The 18,705-nt window shown below is 36.5% G+C and overlaps 1 protein-coding gene across 22 annotated transcripts in view; it reads left to right on the top strand.

The window, feature by feature from the left end:
* The window catches only part of STAU2 (staufen double-stranded RNA binding protein 2), a 333,473-nt gene that overhangs the window by 159,524 nt on the left and 155,244 nt on the right, over nt 1-18,705 (top strand). For all 22 annotated transcript variants that reach the window (XR_014018766.1, XM_081266105.1, XM_081266100.1 and 19 more), the window contains one exon: nt 14,151-14,211. Coding sequence is in view for 21 of the 22 variants with exons in the window: in XM_081266105.1 (XP_081122231.1) it covers nt 14,151-14,211 (61 nt within the window). In the remaining variant the exon portion in view is untranslated. The remainder of the gene's footprint in view (nt 1-14,150; nt 14,212-18,705) is intronic.

Genomic DNA, 18,705 nt, shown 5'->3' with positions numbered 1-18,705 from the left:
TAAACTGATTTTTCTGTTTACTTTAAATTTAAAGATAAACTCAGAGGGTATTTGTTTTCTGCCAAGACCTGTGTTCATGGTCCCCAATTTCTTCTACAGCAGTTAATGACATCATTAACACCTACCTCTGTTGCAAGAGATGCACAGAACCCTGAATTCAGGGCTTGGCAGATAACTTGGTGAGAGTTGGCTTAATTTTATTTTGCATTAACTTATTTATCTATGCATATGTAGAAATTATTCAATGTTTTATTTATATAGAAATTCATAATGAAACAGGCCTAATAGGTACTTTTATAAAACTGATATGCTTTTGATCAGGCCTTTCTTACATAAGGATTCTGTTTCAGAGATATCTTTAGTTTCTCCATAAACAAATTTATGAAGTTTAGAATAAGAAATAAAGTTATCTGTTAAAAAATATTTAGCTTTATGTTTCCTTTTGAGGCAGCCACGATTCTTTTAATGATTAAAAATCATTTGTGTAGTATTGCTAGCAATTTCAATTTTGTTTTTATAACCTGGCTAGTTAATGCTTTTTCTTCTTTTAAAAGTATTTGTAACGTGAAACCTAACATATGTTCCAGTTTCTGTAGATCTTATATTGTATATATGTTGTTTTAACTTAACACATTTGTATTGACTTAAAACTGGTGAGTAATTTATAAAAATATGTCAAAATACATCTCTTCACAGACACTTATTTATACATTAAGTGAAAGAAAACAAGACAAAAATCAGCGTTAATTTTATTAATTAATTTTATTTATTTGAAAAACATTTCTTGCATACAAGCTGTATTAGGGTTCTCCGGAGAACCAACCGCATACATACGCGCACATATACAAACACTCAGAGGGATTTATTTTAAGAAATTGGCCCATTTGATTGTGGAGGGTATTATAGGCTGGCAGGCTGGAGACTCAGGAAAGAAAGAGTTCCAGTTCCAGTCCAAAGGCAGTCTGCTGGGAAATTCCCTTTTGCTCCAGGAGAGCAGCTTTTTGTTCTACTCAGGCTTTCAACTGATAATATGAACCCCATTCTTATGTGGAAGGGCAGTCAACTTTATTTAAAAGGCCCCAATTTAAATGTAAATGTCATCCCCAAACTCTCACAGAAACACTTAGAATAAAGTTTGACCAATTATCTGGTCTCTATGACTCCACAAGTTAACACATAAAATTAACCATTACACCCATTAAAACTAAAGATAACAGGGTTACTGAATCTTGGTCTTTATACTCAAGGAATGAACCATTAGATGTTGGGAGTGAGGGGTTTCAATCATACAACAAACATTGTATACTGGAACCTAGGGTACACGGGGATGAGTCTGGAAAGTCAGGAAGAGTTGAGGCCACCATTTTTATATGAAGTAAAGAGCTTGAGGAATCATTCAAGTCTTGAACATGAAAATGAAATAATCTAGTTTGCATTCTTCAAAAGATAATTTGTAAATAATGTGGAAAATGGATTTGATTAGGGTGAGGCTGAAGTCAGAGAGGCCAGCCAGTAGGCATGTAGAGTTGTTTCCTCAAGAGATACTGAAGGCCAGGCTCAGTGGCACACACCTTTAATCTTAGCGGCTCTAGAGGCTGAGGTAGGAGGATCAAGAAGAGTTTAAAGCTAGTCTCAGCAATGTTGAGGTGTACTACACAACTCAGTGAGACCCTATCTCTAAATAAAACACAAAATAGAGCTGGGGATGTGGTCGAGTGTCTCTGAGTTCAATCCCTGGTACCACTCCCCTCCTCCCCCACCAAAAGGAGATACCAAGGATCTAAACTAACACTGTGGTGGCAGAAAGGAGAGGGGAAAGACCCCAGAGATATCTCAACAGTGTAATTGGTACATGATGTGAGTGGCAGATAAGATTCATGAAGGATGGAAGAGGAAGGAGGGGAAAGGAATATCTGCAAAAATGAGGATTGGAGAAAGACTGAAAGCACTAGGTGGTAGTCATATGTTGCAGAGAAATCAAATAAATAAGTACTGGAAATTTTGTTTTGTCAACAGATTTTTGGTATGGCAAAAGCAATTTTAAAAACCTGCAAAGCAGTTTTTTTTTTTTTAAATAGGTATTATACATCCATGGTTAAAAGAATTGAAACAATAGATTAAACAAACAAATCAAACAAAAAAGTTTTTCTCATCTGCTCATAGTCACAAGGGCATCTCCCACTGTGAGTGTGTATTTGTATAGCATTCAGGATAGTGTCTAAGATACATTAAACATTCCATAAAGGCTTGATAAATAAAAATAAAATACATATCCTTATAGATATATTCTATGCTTATACATTAATATACCCCCACTTAAAAAATTCAGATTCTTGATGTGCGCTTCAGTGAAATTTGACAAATAGATAATATTTACTCACCACCACAATTAAGACCTTTAGCATTTCTTGCACTTCCTTAAATTCCTTAATGCTTTATAAAATTAACCTGATCCCTTACATTCATCCTCTGGTCAAGCAGTGATCTGATTTATGTTCCTTTTTGCCTTTTGCAGAATATTAAACAATTAAAGCATACATTATATAGTTATTTTGTGTCTACTTCTTATTTCTTGGCATGATGTTTTTTCCCACATTTTTATTGGTACATTATATTTGTACATATTGATGGGATTTGTTGTTACATATTCATTCATGAATACAATATAACAACATAATTTGGCCAATATCACTCCCCAGTATTTCCCATTCCTATCCTTCACCCCTTAGTCCCTTTCCTCTACTGATCTCTTCTTTGATTTTACTTCCCCTTTTCCTCTCTAGCTTCCATATACAAGAGAAAACATATAACCCTTAACTTTCTGAGTTTGATGTATTACACTTAACATGATGGTCTTCCATCCATTTTCCTGCAAATGCCATAATTTCATTTTTCTTGCTGAATAATTCAAAACTATTTTGTGTGTGTATATATATCACATTTTCTTTTTTTTAATTTTTTTTAAATTTTTTTTTCACATTTTCTTTATCCATCCATTCATTCATAGATGGAGACTTAGGCTGGTTTTGTAGTTTCACTATTATGAATTGTGCTGCTATAAAAATGAGTATGCATGTATCTTACTGTATGAGATGTCTTTTTAAAATTTTTTTATTGTTGGTTGTTCAAAACATTACATAGTTCTTGACATATCATATTTCACACTTTGATTCCAGTGGGTTATGAACTCCCATTTTTACCCCATATACAGATTGCAGAATCACATCAGTTACACTTCCATTGATTTACATATTGACATACTCATGTCTGTTGTATTCTGCTGCCTTTCCTATCCTCTACTATCCCCCCTCCCCTCCCCTCCCCTCCCCTCTTCTCTCTCTACCCCCTCTACTGTAATTCATTTCTCCCCCTTGTATTATTTTTCCCTTTCCCCTCACTTCCTCTTGTATGCAATTTTGTATAACCCTGAGGGTCTCCTTCCATTTCCATGCAATTTCCCTTCTCTCTCGCTTTCCCTCCCACCTCTCATCCCTGTTTAATGTTAATCTTCTTCTCATGCTCTTCGTCCCTACTCTGTTCTTAGTTACTCTCCTTATATCAAAGAAGACATTTGGCATTTGTTTTTTTAGGGATTGGCTGGCTTCACTTAGCATAATCTGCTCTAATGCCATCCATTTCCCTGCAAATTCTATGATTTTGTCATTTTTTAATGCAGAGTAATACTCCATTGTGTATAAATGCCACATTTTTTTTATCCATTCATCTGTTGAAGGGCATCTAGGTTGGTTCCACAGTCTTGCTATTGTGAATTGTGCTGCTATGAACATCGATGTAGCAGTGTCCCTGTAGCATGCTCTTTTTAGGTCTTTAGGGAATAGACCAAGAAGGGGAATAGCTGGGTCAAATGGTGGTTCCATTCCCAGCTTTCCAAGAAATCTCCATACTGCTTTCCAAATTTGCTACACCAATTTGCAGTCCCACCAACAATGAACAAGTGTACCCTTTTCCCCACATCCTCGCCAGCACTTGTTGTTGTTGGACTTCCTAATGGCTGCCAATCTTACTGGAGTGAGATGGTATCTTAGGGTGGTTTTGATTTGCATTTCTCTGACTGCTGGCGATGCTGAGCATTTTTTCATGTGCTTGTTGATTGATAACATGTCCTCCTCTGAGAAGTGTCTGTTCAGGTCCTTGGCCCATCTGTTGATTGGGTTATTTGTTATCTTATTGTCTAATTTTTTGAGTTCTTTGTATACTCTGGATATTAGGGCTCTATCTGAAGTGTGAGGAGTAAAGATTTGTTCCCAGGACGTAGGCTCCCTATTTACCTCTCTTATTGTTTCTTTTGCTGAGAAAAAAACTGTATGAGATGTCTTTAATTCTTCAGGGTAAAGACTGAGAAGTGGTATAGCTGGATATATGATGGTTCCATGCCTAGTCTTTTGAGGAGCCTTCATACTGATTTCCATAGCAGTTGTACTAATTTACAGTTCTAATAGCAATGTAAAAGTGTTTCTTTTTCTCCACATCCTCTCCAGCATTTATTATTATTTGTATTATTGATGACTGCCAGTCTAACTGGTGTGAGATGAAATCTCATTGTAATTTTGATTTGCATTTCCCTCATTGCTAATGGTGTTGAACATTTTTTTTCCATGTATTTGTTGGCCATTCATTTATAGTTCTTTTGAGAAGTATCTGTTTAATTCATTAGATTTAACATAATGCTTTTGAAAGTTATCTACCTCACATTTATCATTAGTTTGAGCCTATTATAAAGCAGTTATAAACATTCACTTAGCAATCTTTGTATGTACATATTTCTCTGTTATATCCTGTATGTATGCATTCATTTAATAAGTATGTGTTTAATCTTATAAGAAATTATGAAGCTGTTTTTCCAAACAGGCTATACTATTTTACATTCCTACCAGCAATATTTGAAAATTCAACTTGCTCCACATCCTCTTTAGCTCTTGTTGGTATCATTTTGTGTGTGTGTGTGTGTGTGTGTGTGTGTGTGTGTGTGTGTGTCGGGGGGCTGGTATGCCTTGTGCATGTGAGGCAAGCCTTCTAAGAACTGATCCACCATCACTTTTTAATTATTATTATTTTTTTAGTTGTAGTTGGACATAATATCTTTATTTTTTTTAATGTGGTGCTGAGGATTGAACCTAGCTCCTCGCACATGCTAAGTGAGCTCTCTACTGCTGAGCCACAACCCCCGCCCCCTACCACCATCACTTTTGATGGTGGTTTGGTCATGCTGTTTCTGGAGATATGTATATGTGTGTGTGTGTGTGTGTGTGTGTGTGTGTGTGTGCGTGCGCGCACGCACATAATTTTTTTTAAATTTTTTTTTTATTTTTGGTACTGGGAATTGAACTCAAGGGTGCTTCACCCCTGAGCCACATCTCCAGTTCTTTTTATTTTGAGACAGGGCCTTGCTAAGTTGCTGAGACTAGTCTCAAACTTGTGATTCTCTTTTCTTCAGCCTTCCAAATCTCTGGAATTATAGGTGTGCACCACCACACCACCATGTTTGGATCTTTGGATATTTTTAATTGGTGCATTATAATTATACATAATAGTGGGATTCATTGTGACATATTTATACATGCACATAACATAATTTGGTCAGTTTCATTCTTTAGTACATCTTCTTCTGCTCCCTTCCTGTCTTACTCTGGTCTGTTTGGATTTTAGTGTGTATTTCTCTAGTAATAATGTGTGAGTGTTTATTATCATGTGTTTGTTTATTCCTTGAAGTGTATGTTCAAAATGTTTGCCTTTTTAAAGAATTAGATGGTTTGCTTTCTCATTTACAAGAGTTTTTATGAATACTGAGTCTTCTGATCCATGAACAAGATTATTTCTCCATTAATTTAGATTTTTGGAAATTTGTCCCTTATTCCATCTTTTTTCCCCAAAGACATTGCATGTATGGGCTGGGATTATGGCTCAGTGGTAGAGTGCTCACCTAACACGTATGAGGCCCTGGGTTCGATCCTCAGCACCACATATTAAGTCAATAAATAAAATGAAGGTATTGTGTCAACTACAACTAAAAAGTATTTAAAAAAAAAGAAATTGTATGCACATTTCTTATGTTTATCCTGTTTATTACAGATCAGATTTCAGCCATTTATGTCTGCTAAGAGAGTTACAACTTGTTCAGTCTGGAACCTGCTGTTCAGGTTCTAGATTTTGATTGATGTTCTCTTCTGTTGTTTCTGTGTGTGTGGTGTGGTGTGTGTGTGTGTGTGTGTGTGTGTGTGTGTGTGTGTGTCTGTGTCTGTGTCTGGGTGGGGGAAGGAATTGAATTATTAATTTAGAGATATTTTGAGAAAGAAAAGAATTTGCTCTTCTGATCAATCTGACATGTTTAAATAGCAACCTTATAAAGCAGTTTCATTAGTGTTAGGGGAGAAATCAGAGAGCAGTAGACTTGGGATTCAGCTGAAGATGAAGAGTTAATCACAGTAAATGTAACCTAGTATTTAAATGTCTTTGGCCATTAGTAGAAGGAAAGGGAGTAAGAAACGAGGCTGGGTATGGTGGCCCACACATCTAATCCAGGCCATCTGGATTAGATGTGTGGGCCACCAGGGAAAGCCTGTCTCAAAATTTTAAAAAGAATTGGAGATTAGTTCAGTGATACAGCACCAGGGGTTCAATCCCCAGGACCACCCCATCCCACTACCTCCAGAAAAAGAAAATTAAAAAAAAATTTTAAAAAAAAGGAGGCACAAAATGGTAAATATATTTTTACCAACTTCAATGGAGCTCTCAAATGCATGGGAATGTGCATTTTTCTAATCAACATTCATATATCAGAGAGTAGGGACCATTTATCATGAATGGTTAAAAGCTACAAATGTAAATGATATCAGTTTGTAACAGCCTTTAGAATATTGGACATGGAAGCAAACAGGTGACCTGTAGATGGGGATTTGAGGATGAATCAACAGAAGGACAAAGGGGTAAATAGTTAAGAACTAGAAGGGACATGTCAGATATGGAATCCAAGCAAGGCAGATAATAAACTAGAAGTAGTGAGAGAGACTGGAAAAGTAAAAGACTCAGAAGACGGAATGAAATTAATTACAAATGTTTATAGAAATAAAGGAAATATTGAGGTATAAAATAGAAGAGTTACAGGAAGTGAAATTTGGGAGATGAGCTGCTGAGTTTTCTCTTTCTAGGACATGGTTTGTCTAGAGAGGGTTCTAATGGATAATGTGTCCTGGGCACTACCCTGATGGTGTTGCTGGGTTCCTCCAGTGCCCCGTATATTTGTGGTCGTGGGTCCCGGAGCATTGGGCCCCCCTGCCCATTTTTTGGCAATGGAGCCCGATGCCTTTCTCCACTATATCGTGGGTAAACACCTGGTCCTTGTCCGTTTTTTGATAACGGAGTACCCTCTATGGTGGTTTGAGAATGGCATTCATTAGCCCAATGTCTCCCTCTACGGCATCGTGGGCAAGTACCCGGTATTCTACTCCTTTGATACCTAGTATTGTTAAACCCTTCTCCTATGGGGTAATTCCTTTTAAAATGCCCTATTTTTCACAGTTGTAGCATGTTTTTGGCCTGGCATCTAAAGCCTATTGTACTGCAGCTGCCAAGACTTGCCCCTGTTCATTAATGTCTCTACATAATTTAATATATGTGTTTAAATCTCCATGTTTCCATGGTCTAATGGTCTCCTTATGCCATCTGTTCGCTTGTTCATAGGCTAGCTGTTTAATTAATGGCATTGCTTGTTCTGTATCCCCAAAAACTCTGGTAGCTGTTTGAATAAGCCTATCTACAAATTCAGCGTAAGGTTCATTAGCTCCTTGTATTACCTTAGATAATTTACCTTGTAAACCTCCATGTCCTTGTAAAGTCTTCCATGCCCTAACCGCATCTACAGCAATTTGTGAGTATATGGCAGGATCATATGCAATTTGTTGCTGCTGATCCTCATAAGGTCCCTTTCCTAACAACATATCTAGATTTCTCTGAGGATAACCGGCTGCTACATTTTGCCTAGCCATCCCCTTGCAAAATTCCTCATTGGCAACCTTCCATAACAGGTATTGTCCTCCATTTAGCACAGCTTTACACTTACTAGTCCAATCTGCTGGCGTCATGTTCAAATTGGTAATGGACTCGACCATGCTTACAGTGAAGGATGCTTGAGGACCATAGGTTGTTATAGCCTCTTTTAGCTGCTTCACTGTTTTGAAATCTAAAGCATGGTGAATTTGCTGCCCTCCTACCTGCTCAAATACAGGGCATACTAATGTTTGAGGTCCTGTCTCAGGGTCCCATCTACCAACTGTGGGGGTTGGGGGTCTCCCAGCATATGGAGGTGGAGCTGTTGGTTGGACACTTACGCCCTCTGGTGATAGAAAGGTATTAGTAGCAGTCTCCTGTTGTACCTTTTCCCTTGATGGCTTTTTCTGCTCTAAACTTTCTTCCCCTTTCTGACAATCTTGAGAGGCCTCCTCTTTTACTTGATCTAAAATGTCTTCTCCTTGACTAAGTAAACAAGATTGTACCAATGTCCATAACAGTAATGTGTCAACTGGCAGAGTTCCTGGGCTTTCCTTTTCTATCCTTTTTAAATCTTCAACGTATGCCCTAATTGTTCTTGATATTACTGGGTGCCTCCTTCCCTAAAAATTTACTTAACATTTTTTCGGTTTGTTTTTTACTAATTTTTAATTCCATATTTCCGTGACAAAGATACTCCTCACTAAGATAATGCAAAACAAAACCGAGACAAAATGAAACAAAAATGGAACAAAAATTCATTATGACAGCCTTTCTATCCTCCTGAAATGTACATCCATTCTTTCTCCCTATCTGTTTCTCAGATGTAAATAGTTTTTCCTCAGATGTGAGCAGTTTTTCTTCTGTCTCACCCATCTCCTGGGACAGGCAACTTAAAACAAAAGCGAAACAAAACGAAAGAAGAATCTTAAAATGGCTACCCATCCTCTCGCCCTGCCCTCAGAGGCGAGCAGTTTACCTTATAACTTATCCTCAGTCGTTAAGTGCGTGCGGGCCACCAAATGCCGGCCGCCAGATGCTGCAGTCTGGCTGGGCACAATTCACGAGCCACTTATCAAGCAGGAACGAACTTTATTTTTAGAACACACACGCGAGCTCTTCAGGAATTCCCTCCGAGCCCAACTGCCACCACCGGCTCTTCCATAAGCACCTCAACCGGCACTCTTCCTGCCCTTGAGGCCGATTGTCTGGGTCGTGTGGATGGAGCCAAAAGAATCCCCCAATGAGCAGCTCCATGGTCTGAAAAGGCAGGGAAACAACCCAATGAGCATCACTGCAGAGGAGCCAATCAGCTGGAAGTTTGCTGGGGCTGCTTTGGCTGTGGCTCTCAACAATTAATAATCACTTTAACTTTGTTCCTGTTGACTTTATTTCCTCATATTCTCTTAAAAGGGTGAGAATTTTCAATATTAGACTTAGCTCTCAGATGAAAATTGTTACTTCACTGTTTCAAATATATAGTTAAAATCAAAAAGCAAGGTAAAGGACAGAGAAATTAATACAATTATGTAATAGTTTTTTTTTAAAATTCTACATTTAAAAAATGTAATTTATTAATTTGGAAAGTCTAGACAGAGTCCTGAGGCTAATTGTGGAACTGCTCTAGAATTCCTGAAACATAAATATTTTTCTAAGAACTTAAATAGTGTTAGTTGTTCAATAAGTACAAACAGTGTTGGAGCTATTTTTTTTTAAGAGAGAATGAGAGAGAGTGAGAGAGAGAGAGAGATTTTAATATTTATTTTTTAGTATTTGGCGGACACAACATTTTTGTTTGTATGTGGTGCTGAGGATTGAACCCGGGCCGCACGCATGCCAGGCGAGCGCGCTACGGCTTGAGCCACATCCCCAGGAGCTATTTTTTTTTAATATTTATTTTTTAGTTGTAGTTGGACACAACACCTTGATTAATTTATTTATTTATTCACCCATTTATTTATTTATTTTTATGTGGTGCTGAGGATCGAACCCAGAACCTCACACATGCTAGGCAAGTGCTCTGCCACTGAGCCACAATGCCAGCCCCTCTTTCTTCTCTTTCTTAGATGCACAGTTCACACTTAATCCATGCTTTCTATTCATTTTTTTCTTCAGCTTTTTCTTTCGTTCCAAATGAAAAGGTACTAACTAGTATGATTACTGTTTTCTCAAAAAGCTCTGTTTGACATCCTAACACTTCTACATGTTAGCTGTATAACCTCAGACTAACTATTGAGCATCTCTAACCCTAGTTTGCTTCTCTGTGAAGTTGAATATTAATATCATCTTATGAGATTTTTATGAGAATGAAAATGAGATGATCTCTATCAATGTAAAATACCTAGCACATTACCAACCATACTTAAGTGTCTTAAGTGTCAGCTGGTAACTATTACCTCTGTCAGCCTATTTTGTTATACAGCAGTTTTTGTCCTGTGAAGGATGCCTGTGTTAGCATTTTGTAGTAGAAGATTACAGTAGTGATCTTGCAGGTGTGAAGTGTGGAAGAAGACAGGATTTGTGTTTTAAGGAGATAAAAGAGATAATTAAAGGAAGAAAGAGATGCTCATTTGAAGCTGTTCGTTGTTTCTAATATACCGTGCTATTTATCTGCAAATAGTCCCTTTCCATTGAGGCCACTTTTGCACATTTCCGTTAGTTTCACGGAAGATGGAAGGAGACCCTCATTGTTATACATTTTGCACATTTCCGTTAGTTTCAACTTGTTTTTCAGAATTCTTTATTTTCTTTTGTTCTGCTATTGTATCTTGTTATCCTTAAGATGTATAATAAAAATGAAAGAGATAAAGAAGAGAAAAAATTTGAAAGCCATTTGGTTAACTCTTTGCTAAAATTATGTTTTTGGTGAAAGTCAGGACTTTCCCAGAATGGATAAAGTAACACTTCTATTCTTTTTTTTTTTTTTATTAGTTGCTCAAGACAATACAATGATCATGACATATCATACGTTTGATTCAAATGGGGTATGAATTCTTATTTTTCCACGTGTACAGATTGCAGAATCACATTGGTTATATAGCCACGTTTATAAATAAAGCAATACTAGTGTCTGTTGTATTCTGCTGCCCTCCCTATCCTCCCTCCCCTTCCCTCCCCTCTCCTCCCCTTCCATCACCTCTCTTTACCCAATCTACTGTGACACATTTCTCTCTCTTTTTTTTTCCTTCCCCCTCACATCCTCTTATATGTAATTTTGTATAACAATGAGGGTCTCCTTCCATCTTCCATGCAATTCCCTTTCTCCCTCCCATTCCCTCCCACCTCTCGTCCCTATTTAGTGGTAATTTTCTTCTCATGCTCTTCCTCCCTACTCTGTTTTGAGTCACCTCCCTTATATCAAAGAAGACATTCGGCATTTATTTTTTAGAGATTAGCTAACTTCACTTAGCATAATCTGCTGTAATACCATCCATTTCCCTGCAAATGCCATGATTGTTATTTTTTTAGTGCTGAGTAATATTCCATTGTGTATAAATGCCACATTTTTTTTTTTATCCATTCATCTATTGAAGGGCATCTAGGTTGGTTCCACAGTCTAGCTATTGTGAATTGTGCTGCTATGAACATTGATGTAGCTGTGTCCTTGTAGTATGCTCTTTTTAGGTCTTTTGGGTATAGTCTGAGAAGGGGAATAGCTGGGTCAAATGGTGGTTCCATTCCCAGCTTTCCAAGGAATCTCCATACTGCTTTCCAAATAGGCTGAACCAATTTGCAGTCCCACCAGCAATGTACAAGTGTACCTATTTCCCCACATCCTCGCCAGCACTTGTTATTGTTTGACTTCATAATGGCTGCCATTCTTACTGGAGTGAGATAGTATTTTAGAGTGGTTTTAATTTGCATTTCTCTGATTGCTAGAGATGGTGAGCATTTTTGCATGTATTTGTTGATTGATTGTATATCCTCCTCTGAGAAGTGTCTGTTCAGGTCCTTGGCCCATTTGTTGATTGGGTTATTTGTTTTCTTGTTGTTTAATTTTTTGAGTTCTTTGTGTACTCTGGAGGTTAGAGCTCTATCTGAAGTATGAGGGGTAAAAATTTGTTCCCAGGATGTAGGCTCCCTATTTACCTCACTTATTATTTCTCTTGCTGAGAAAAAACTTTTTAGTTTGAATGTGTCCCATTTATTGATTCTTGATTTTAACTCTTATGCTATAGGTGTCCTATTAAGGAATTTGGAGCCCGACCCCACGAGATGGAGATTAGGGCCAACTTTTTCTTCTATTAGATGCAGAGTCTCTGGTTTGATTCCTAGCTCCTTGATCCATTTTGAGTTAACTTCTGTGCATGGTGAGAGAAAGGGATTCAATTTCATTTTGTTGCATAAGGATTTCCAGTTCTCCCAGCACCATTTGTTGAAGATGCTATCCTTTCTCCATTGCATGCTTTTAGCACCTTTGTCTAATATAAGGTAGTTATAATTTTGTGGATTGGTCTCTGTGTCCTCTGTTCTGTACCATTGGTCCATCCACCTGTTTGGTACCAGTACCATGCTGTTTTTGTTATTGTTGCTCTGTAGAATAGTTTAAAATCTGGTATTGCTATACCATCTGTTTCACTCTTCCTGCTTAGAATTGCTTTAGCTATTCTGGATCTTTTATTTTTCCAGATGAATTCCATGATTGCTTTTTCTATTTCTGCGAGGAATTTTGATTGGCATTGCATTGAACCTATAGAGTACTTTTGGTAATATGGCCATCTTAATGATATTAATTCTGCTTATCCATGAACAAGGTATATCTTTCCATCTTCTAAGGTCTTCTTCTATTTCTCTCTTTAGGGTTCTGTAGTTTTCGTTGTAAAGGTTTTTCGCCTCTTTTGTTAGGTTGATTCCCAAGTATTTTTTTTTTTTTTTGAGGATATTGTGAATGGGGTAGTTGTCCTCATTTCCATTTCAGAGGATTTGTCACTGATACACAGGAATGCCTTTGATTTATGGGTGTTGATTTTACATCCTGCCACTTTGCTGAATTCATTTACTAGTTCTAGAAATTTCCTGGTAGAACCTTTTGGGTCTGCTAGGTGTAGGATCATGTCAGCCGCAAATAGTGCTAATTTAAATTCTTCTTTTCCTATCTTTATGCCTTTAATTTCTTTAGTCTAATTGCTCTGGCCAGTGTTTAGAGAACTATGTTGAATAGAAGTGGTGAGAGAGGGCATTCCTGTCTTGTTCCAGATTTTAGAGGGAATGCCTTCCATTTTTCTCCATTTAGAATAATGCTTGCCTGAGGCTTAGAATAAATAGCTTTTACAATGTTGAGGTAAGTTCCTGTTAACACTTCTATTCTTAATTTAACTTTAGGATTGATAAAGAAGCTCCTTTAGTCACTTTAGTACTTCTGATTACTAATATTGTTTATTTACAAATGAATTAAATATTTTTTAATTACTTAGCCTATCTTATACATACTACACTTAATATTAGTCTCCCTTTCCTCCCCTTCCCTTCCCTCTCCCTTCCCTTCCCTTCCCTCTCCCTTCCCTTCCCTCCTTCCCCTTTCTCTCCCCCCCCCCCCCAGGGATTGAAATCAGGCACACTTAACCACTGAGCCATGTCCCAAGCCCCTGTTGTATTTTATTTTGAGACAGGGTCTTGCCAAGTTGCTCTAGGGCCTCACTAAATTGCTGAGGTTTGCTTTGAACTTATGATCCTTCCACCTCAGCCTCTCAAGCTGCTGAGATTACAGGTGTGCATCACTGCACCAATATTAGGCTTTTTTGATACTTTCAATTGTAAATTTACACGTGCAGTTGAAAGTTGATGGAGAGTTAGAAATAGATTCAAATATAGATAAGGGATAGATGATACTGTTTACATTAGTTACTCTTTTTCTTATACCTTTTTATTCTATCTATCTATCTGTCTATCTATCTATCTATCTATTTTTATGTGGTGCTGAAAAATCTAACCTAGTGCTTTATGTGTGAGGCAAGCACTCCACCACTGAGCTGCAACCCCAGGCCCCATTAGTTACTCTTGTAGCCATCTTCTCTTTGGAGAGAGTGCACAGAACTACCATAGGAGAAATCATTACCCTTACTTTGCTTAATTGATTGTCAGTATTTTATTTCATTTTGTAAATAAGCCTTTTTCTCTGGATTTAAACAATTGATTTAATCTTTCAGACAGGGGAAAACAAAGGCTGGAGTGGTCCAAAGGCTGGGTTTCCTGAACCAACAAATAACAGTAAGTTCTCATTTTTATGTTGTCTGCATTTGGTGTTCATCAGTAGAACTGACTGGTTCTGTCTGGGCATTGGATGCTGCTTTAAACATTGTGGAGGATATAGGGGAGTTGTGGTGTTTGGTTTCCTGAAAGAAAACTGGAAACTAAGACACAGACACTCATATCCTTAAAATGGCGAAACCATTGCAGATTCATATAGTGATGATATTTTTCAAACTGTCATTTTATTGATATAATATTCTTATAAAAATAAAAAAGCAATTATCTACAAATCAGTTAGCTCTCAGATCAGCTGTTTTCAAAGTTAATTCTTTTAATGTCTATGCAAATATTTATATATTATACTGATAAAATTTTTATTGTGTTGTTTTCTTTAATAGTGCTATAAACATTTTCCACATTTTGCTGAGTCATTAGAATTTTTATTATTTAATTAAAATCACTAAATATAAATATAAAGTTGCTTATGGTCTTATTTCATGTATAGTATTCTTAATGCTTAAAACTCAATTTCAGTTTATTTCTTTTTCAAATGTATTTTATCAAGATATTTTGCACTGGACTTTTAGACACTGTACCCTCTTAAAAACATCTGTTTTCACTGAAATGACCATTTTACTGTAAATCAATGAATGAAAACATTTGGTTTTGAAAATGCTCAATCTATCTAATTTCTAACCCTGTTTCTCTTCCTTACAACCTCTAGGCACTGAAAAAGGAGGTTAAATCTGAAAATTGCCATAACAAAGGATATTTAGTCTTTAAGATTGGCAGCTCACATCTTTATGTATATATAATGAAATTAATAACAGATATTACCAGTGCATGCTTGTAAGAATTGAATTCTTGACTCAACTAAACTAGCCTCTTGAAAAGAATATTTCAGTGAGCTAATGGTATTTTTAGGGTAACTTTCTGAGAATAATTGAAATTAATGTGACTGAGAGACCTTGGACTATACAGTAGTGTTGAAAAATGTGATGAGTTTTGTATATACACCATAGAAAAAATGGAATCAGTTCAGGATTCTAAGAGAGTATATTTAATTCCTTTGATGTTTGAATATATTGACTTATAATAACTTGATAAGAGAACATAGGGAACATTAAAATTGATTGAAGTTTTGTGTAAAGTATTTTAACATAGTACCTGTTTCTAGTAATTTTGTAATGAATGTTGATTTCCTTCCGTCCTCCTTTCCCCATCTTTTGTAAAAGTGATAAAAGTCTAAGTACTCTTGCCAAAAATTTAATTCTTATACTTTTTGTCAGATATATTTTATCATGAACATTGTGACTAAAGAATAGTTTATTCTTGAATCATATTTTGACACTAGCCATGTTTTTGAAGAACATATGAACATTACATATTTGAATATGGAAGTCATATAGTGATTAACTGGACATGAAATCACATTGTAGATAGCCTACAGGCTGTATCAGTAAACAGATATTGGGCTGGGGTTGTAGCTCAGTGGTAGAGCACTTGCCTCACATGTGTGAGGCACTGGGTTCGATCCTCAGCACCACATAGAAATAAATAAATAAAGATATTGTGTCCATTACAACCAAAACATTATTTAAGAAAAAACACATTTCTAAAACAAACAATAAACAGAGATATTTTGGCTATTAGTATTATGTGTTGATTTTTTTTAACTTGCTAAATGATACTGGAACTCCTTTGCAAATATGAAAAGAATATATTAAAAAAAGGCTAATTGCCGGGTTTCTGTTCTCAGGACTAAAAGGCTCAGGGGTCACTCCAGGTAAACAGGGCTAACTGGGCTGCATGAAATAACCACACAAGAGACACAAATACCTTTTTCTTTGGGGTCGCTGTGACCGCTCCTCTGACCTTAAGGGTCCGAAGATAGAGAGAGCACATACTGACTGTTTTATTGAGGAGAAGCTATTCAAATGAGGCAAGGGGTCAGGTTTCAGAGGGCTGAGTCTATCTTCATGATGTCCACTGTCAGCAGGTTGACTAAAAACCTGGGTTGGCCACACCCAAGGGCACAGTAAGAGAAGGGAACACATACAAGGCACTTCCATGGAAGATTCTATCCTAAACAGGGTAAGGGGTAATATTACAAAGGAACAGATGAGCCTAGCTCCACCCATGGGGCTGTAGCAAGACATGCCCAGGCACGAAGACAGTCACTTGAACCCTAGAAGAGTGTGGCAGTCTAGTAGCATGGTTGCCTGACACCACATTGCCCAGCAGGGGAGTTAACTCAGTCACGTGCGAGGTTGGTCTCCCACAGCTAATCAGTTTATTAAGTGATCAGAAATATGTAAGAGTGCCCCAAAGATTGTTTAAACTATTTGAAGCCAGTTTAAAACAACTAAATTGAGCTTGGTGCAGTGGTGTGTGCCTATTTAGCTACTCAGGAGGCTGAGACAGGAGAATCACAAGTTTGAGGCTAGCCTGGACAACTTAGCGAGACCTTGTCTCAAAATAAAAAATAAAAATGGACTGGAGATATAGCTCAGTGGTAAAGCACCCCTGGGTTCAATTCCCAGTACCAAAACAAAACAACAACAAATTAACTAAACTGTTAAAACTTTAAGAATTTCTCTGTTCTATAATGGTTCAAATTTGGAATTTCAAAGAATATTCTTACATCCCTTCCCGACTGTGAGGATAACAAAGCTGACATAATTCTTCAAATTAACACAGGTGGTTCTGCCTCATGTTACCATAGATGATGAGAATCTGAAGAATAGAAACTGTAGTGTAGCCCAAGGTTTGATGGCTCACTAATGAACGAAGCTCCAGATCCATCAGAGCCAGTGTAAAACTACTTAAATACATTAGGAAAAAGTTGGTTTCTGCTTAGTAATGGATCACTCAGGTGATAAGTCAATTACATGAAAATTAATGTAATGGTAATATTTAGGTTAACTTCTCTTCTATTTGATCAGTTCCTTAAGTTTGAAATTCTGCTCTAAGTGATTTCTGCCCTATGAAAAATTAACATTTTAGGCAAGGGTTATTAAATCTTGGATCTTTTAGGATGACACAGGTTGAGGAAGATAGAAATTTGAGGTTGCCAGCACTAGGTGCCTTAATGACATATTGTCAAGCCATGAACAGTTCATTTTATATCTTATTTTCAATATGCTATGTTAAGAGTTACATATACAAATTTATAATGTTGAGACACTTAAATATTGAATATTTGTACAATGATTAACCAACCTTGAAAAACATCTGAAAAGGTAACATTAACCTTGTGAAAAATATTGTGTTGTCATGAAGTGACTCTGCATCATTTTGTCAAATTCTACATCACTGTAGCTTTGAAGATCAAATTTCTAGCCAATCATTATATGGATAAATAACACAAAATTAACTTGAAGTCATAATATACAAAAATTAAAAGAAGGGAATGCAGAATTGGAAAGTGAAAGAAGGAAATTTTAATCTGGCATAGCTAGCACCTAACTATAAGTAGACAAAAAATGTTAATGTACATGTGCGTTTAATTTTTGAAGTGGAAGATTTTTTTTAAAGATTATAGTCATAGAAACTGCTAACACTTACAATTGAAAAAATACTTGAAATGGTTTTGCAAGTGATTGTGATTACATAGACTGGTTTCTCAATTTATTTTCCTTGCTTGATTACCTGCAGCTTTAAAATGTGGATCTAATTTTGGTATGCTTCTCAGGCTTTCTTCATCATACTGAAGTGTATCAGAACGTAGACTATTCTGTGTTTTTATCCTTCAAATCATTGTCATTATGTTGAAGTACTAGAAAATGTTACACTATAATGTGAAGTTTTTGTTAAATTTGTAATAGGGCAATTTTATGCTTGGCATACACATAAAAAGCTAGCTTTTACAGAGGAATGACTAACAAATTTTTTAAAAGATCATTCATTTTAAAGATTTACTGATAGCTTATGGAAAACTTTCTAAAATATTTAGATACAGTTCAGTTGATAATATCTTTTTTTTTTTTTGTATTCACAGTCCATGTTTCTTATTAATACAGGGTTTTACTTGAAACAGGTTGTTTCTTAAAGGTGAACTCTAGCTTAATTCAAAATTGGATTAAGCTCAAAGGTATTCACTGGTATGTGCCGAATCCACCCACTAAAATATTATTTGGAGGCATTTTTTCCTCAGAAATATTTTTCCATTAACCTTTAAAAAAGTTTTAGCCCTCATGAAATATGTTGGCTCTTCTAGGTTCATTAGAGAAAACTCAAGACAAATACTTTTGGGACAGAATAGAGTGACTTTTTCAGGATTTAAGTTGACTCAGTAACATTTTTGTCACTTTTGTGTCATATGCAAGTCATATGCAGTGTACATCCTAAAACTAGGAAGCTATATTATCCCGTTGATAGAATGTTGGATAGGTTGCCTGCTTGTTTCCCTGATAATGGTATACCTTATCTAGAACCTCTACTTATCATTTTTTTTTCCTGTGGAGTGTGGGGGTTGTCCTTTGATGATAATAGATTAATACATTATTGCTT

The sequence above is a fragment of the Spermophilus citellus genome (assembly GCF_964194105.1).
Source record: "Spermophilus citellus genome assembly, chromosome: 14".
In the NCBI taxonomy this organism is placed as follows: Eukaryota; Metazoa; Chordata; class Mammalia; order Rodentia; family Sciuridae; genus Spermophilus; species Spermophilus citellus.
The sequence above is the reverse complement of the archived record's forward strand: the minus strand, read 5'-3'. Positions and strand labels throughout refer to the sequence as shown.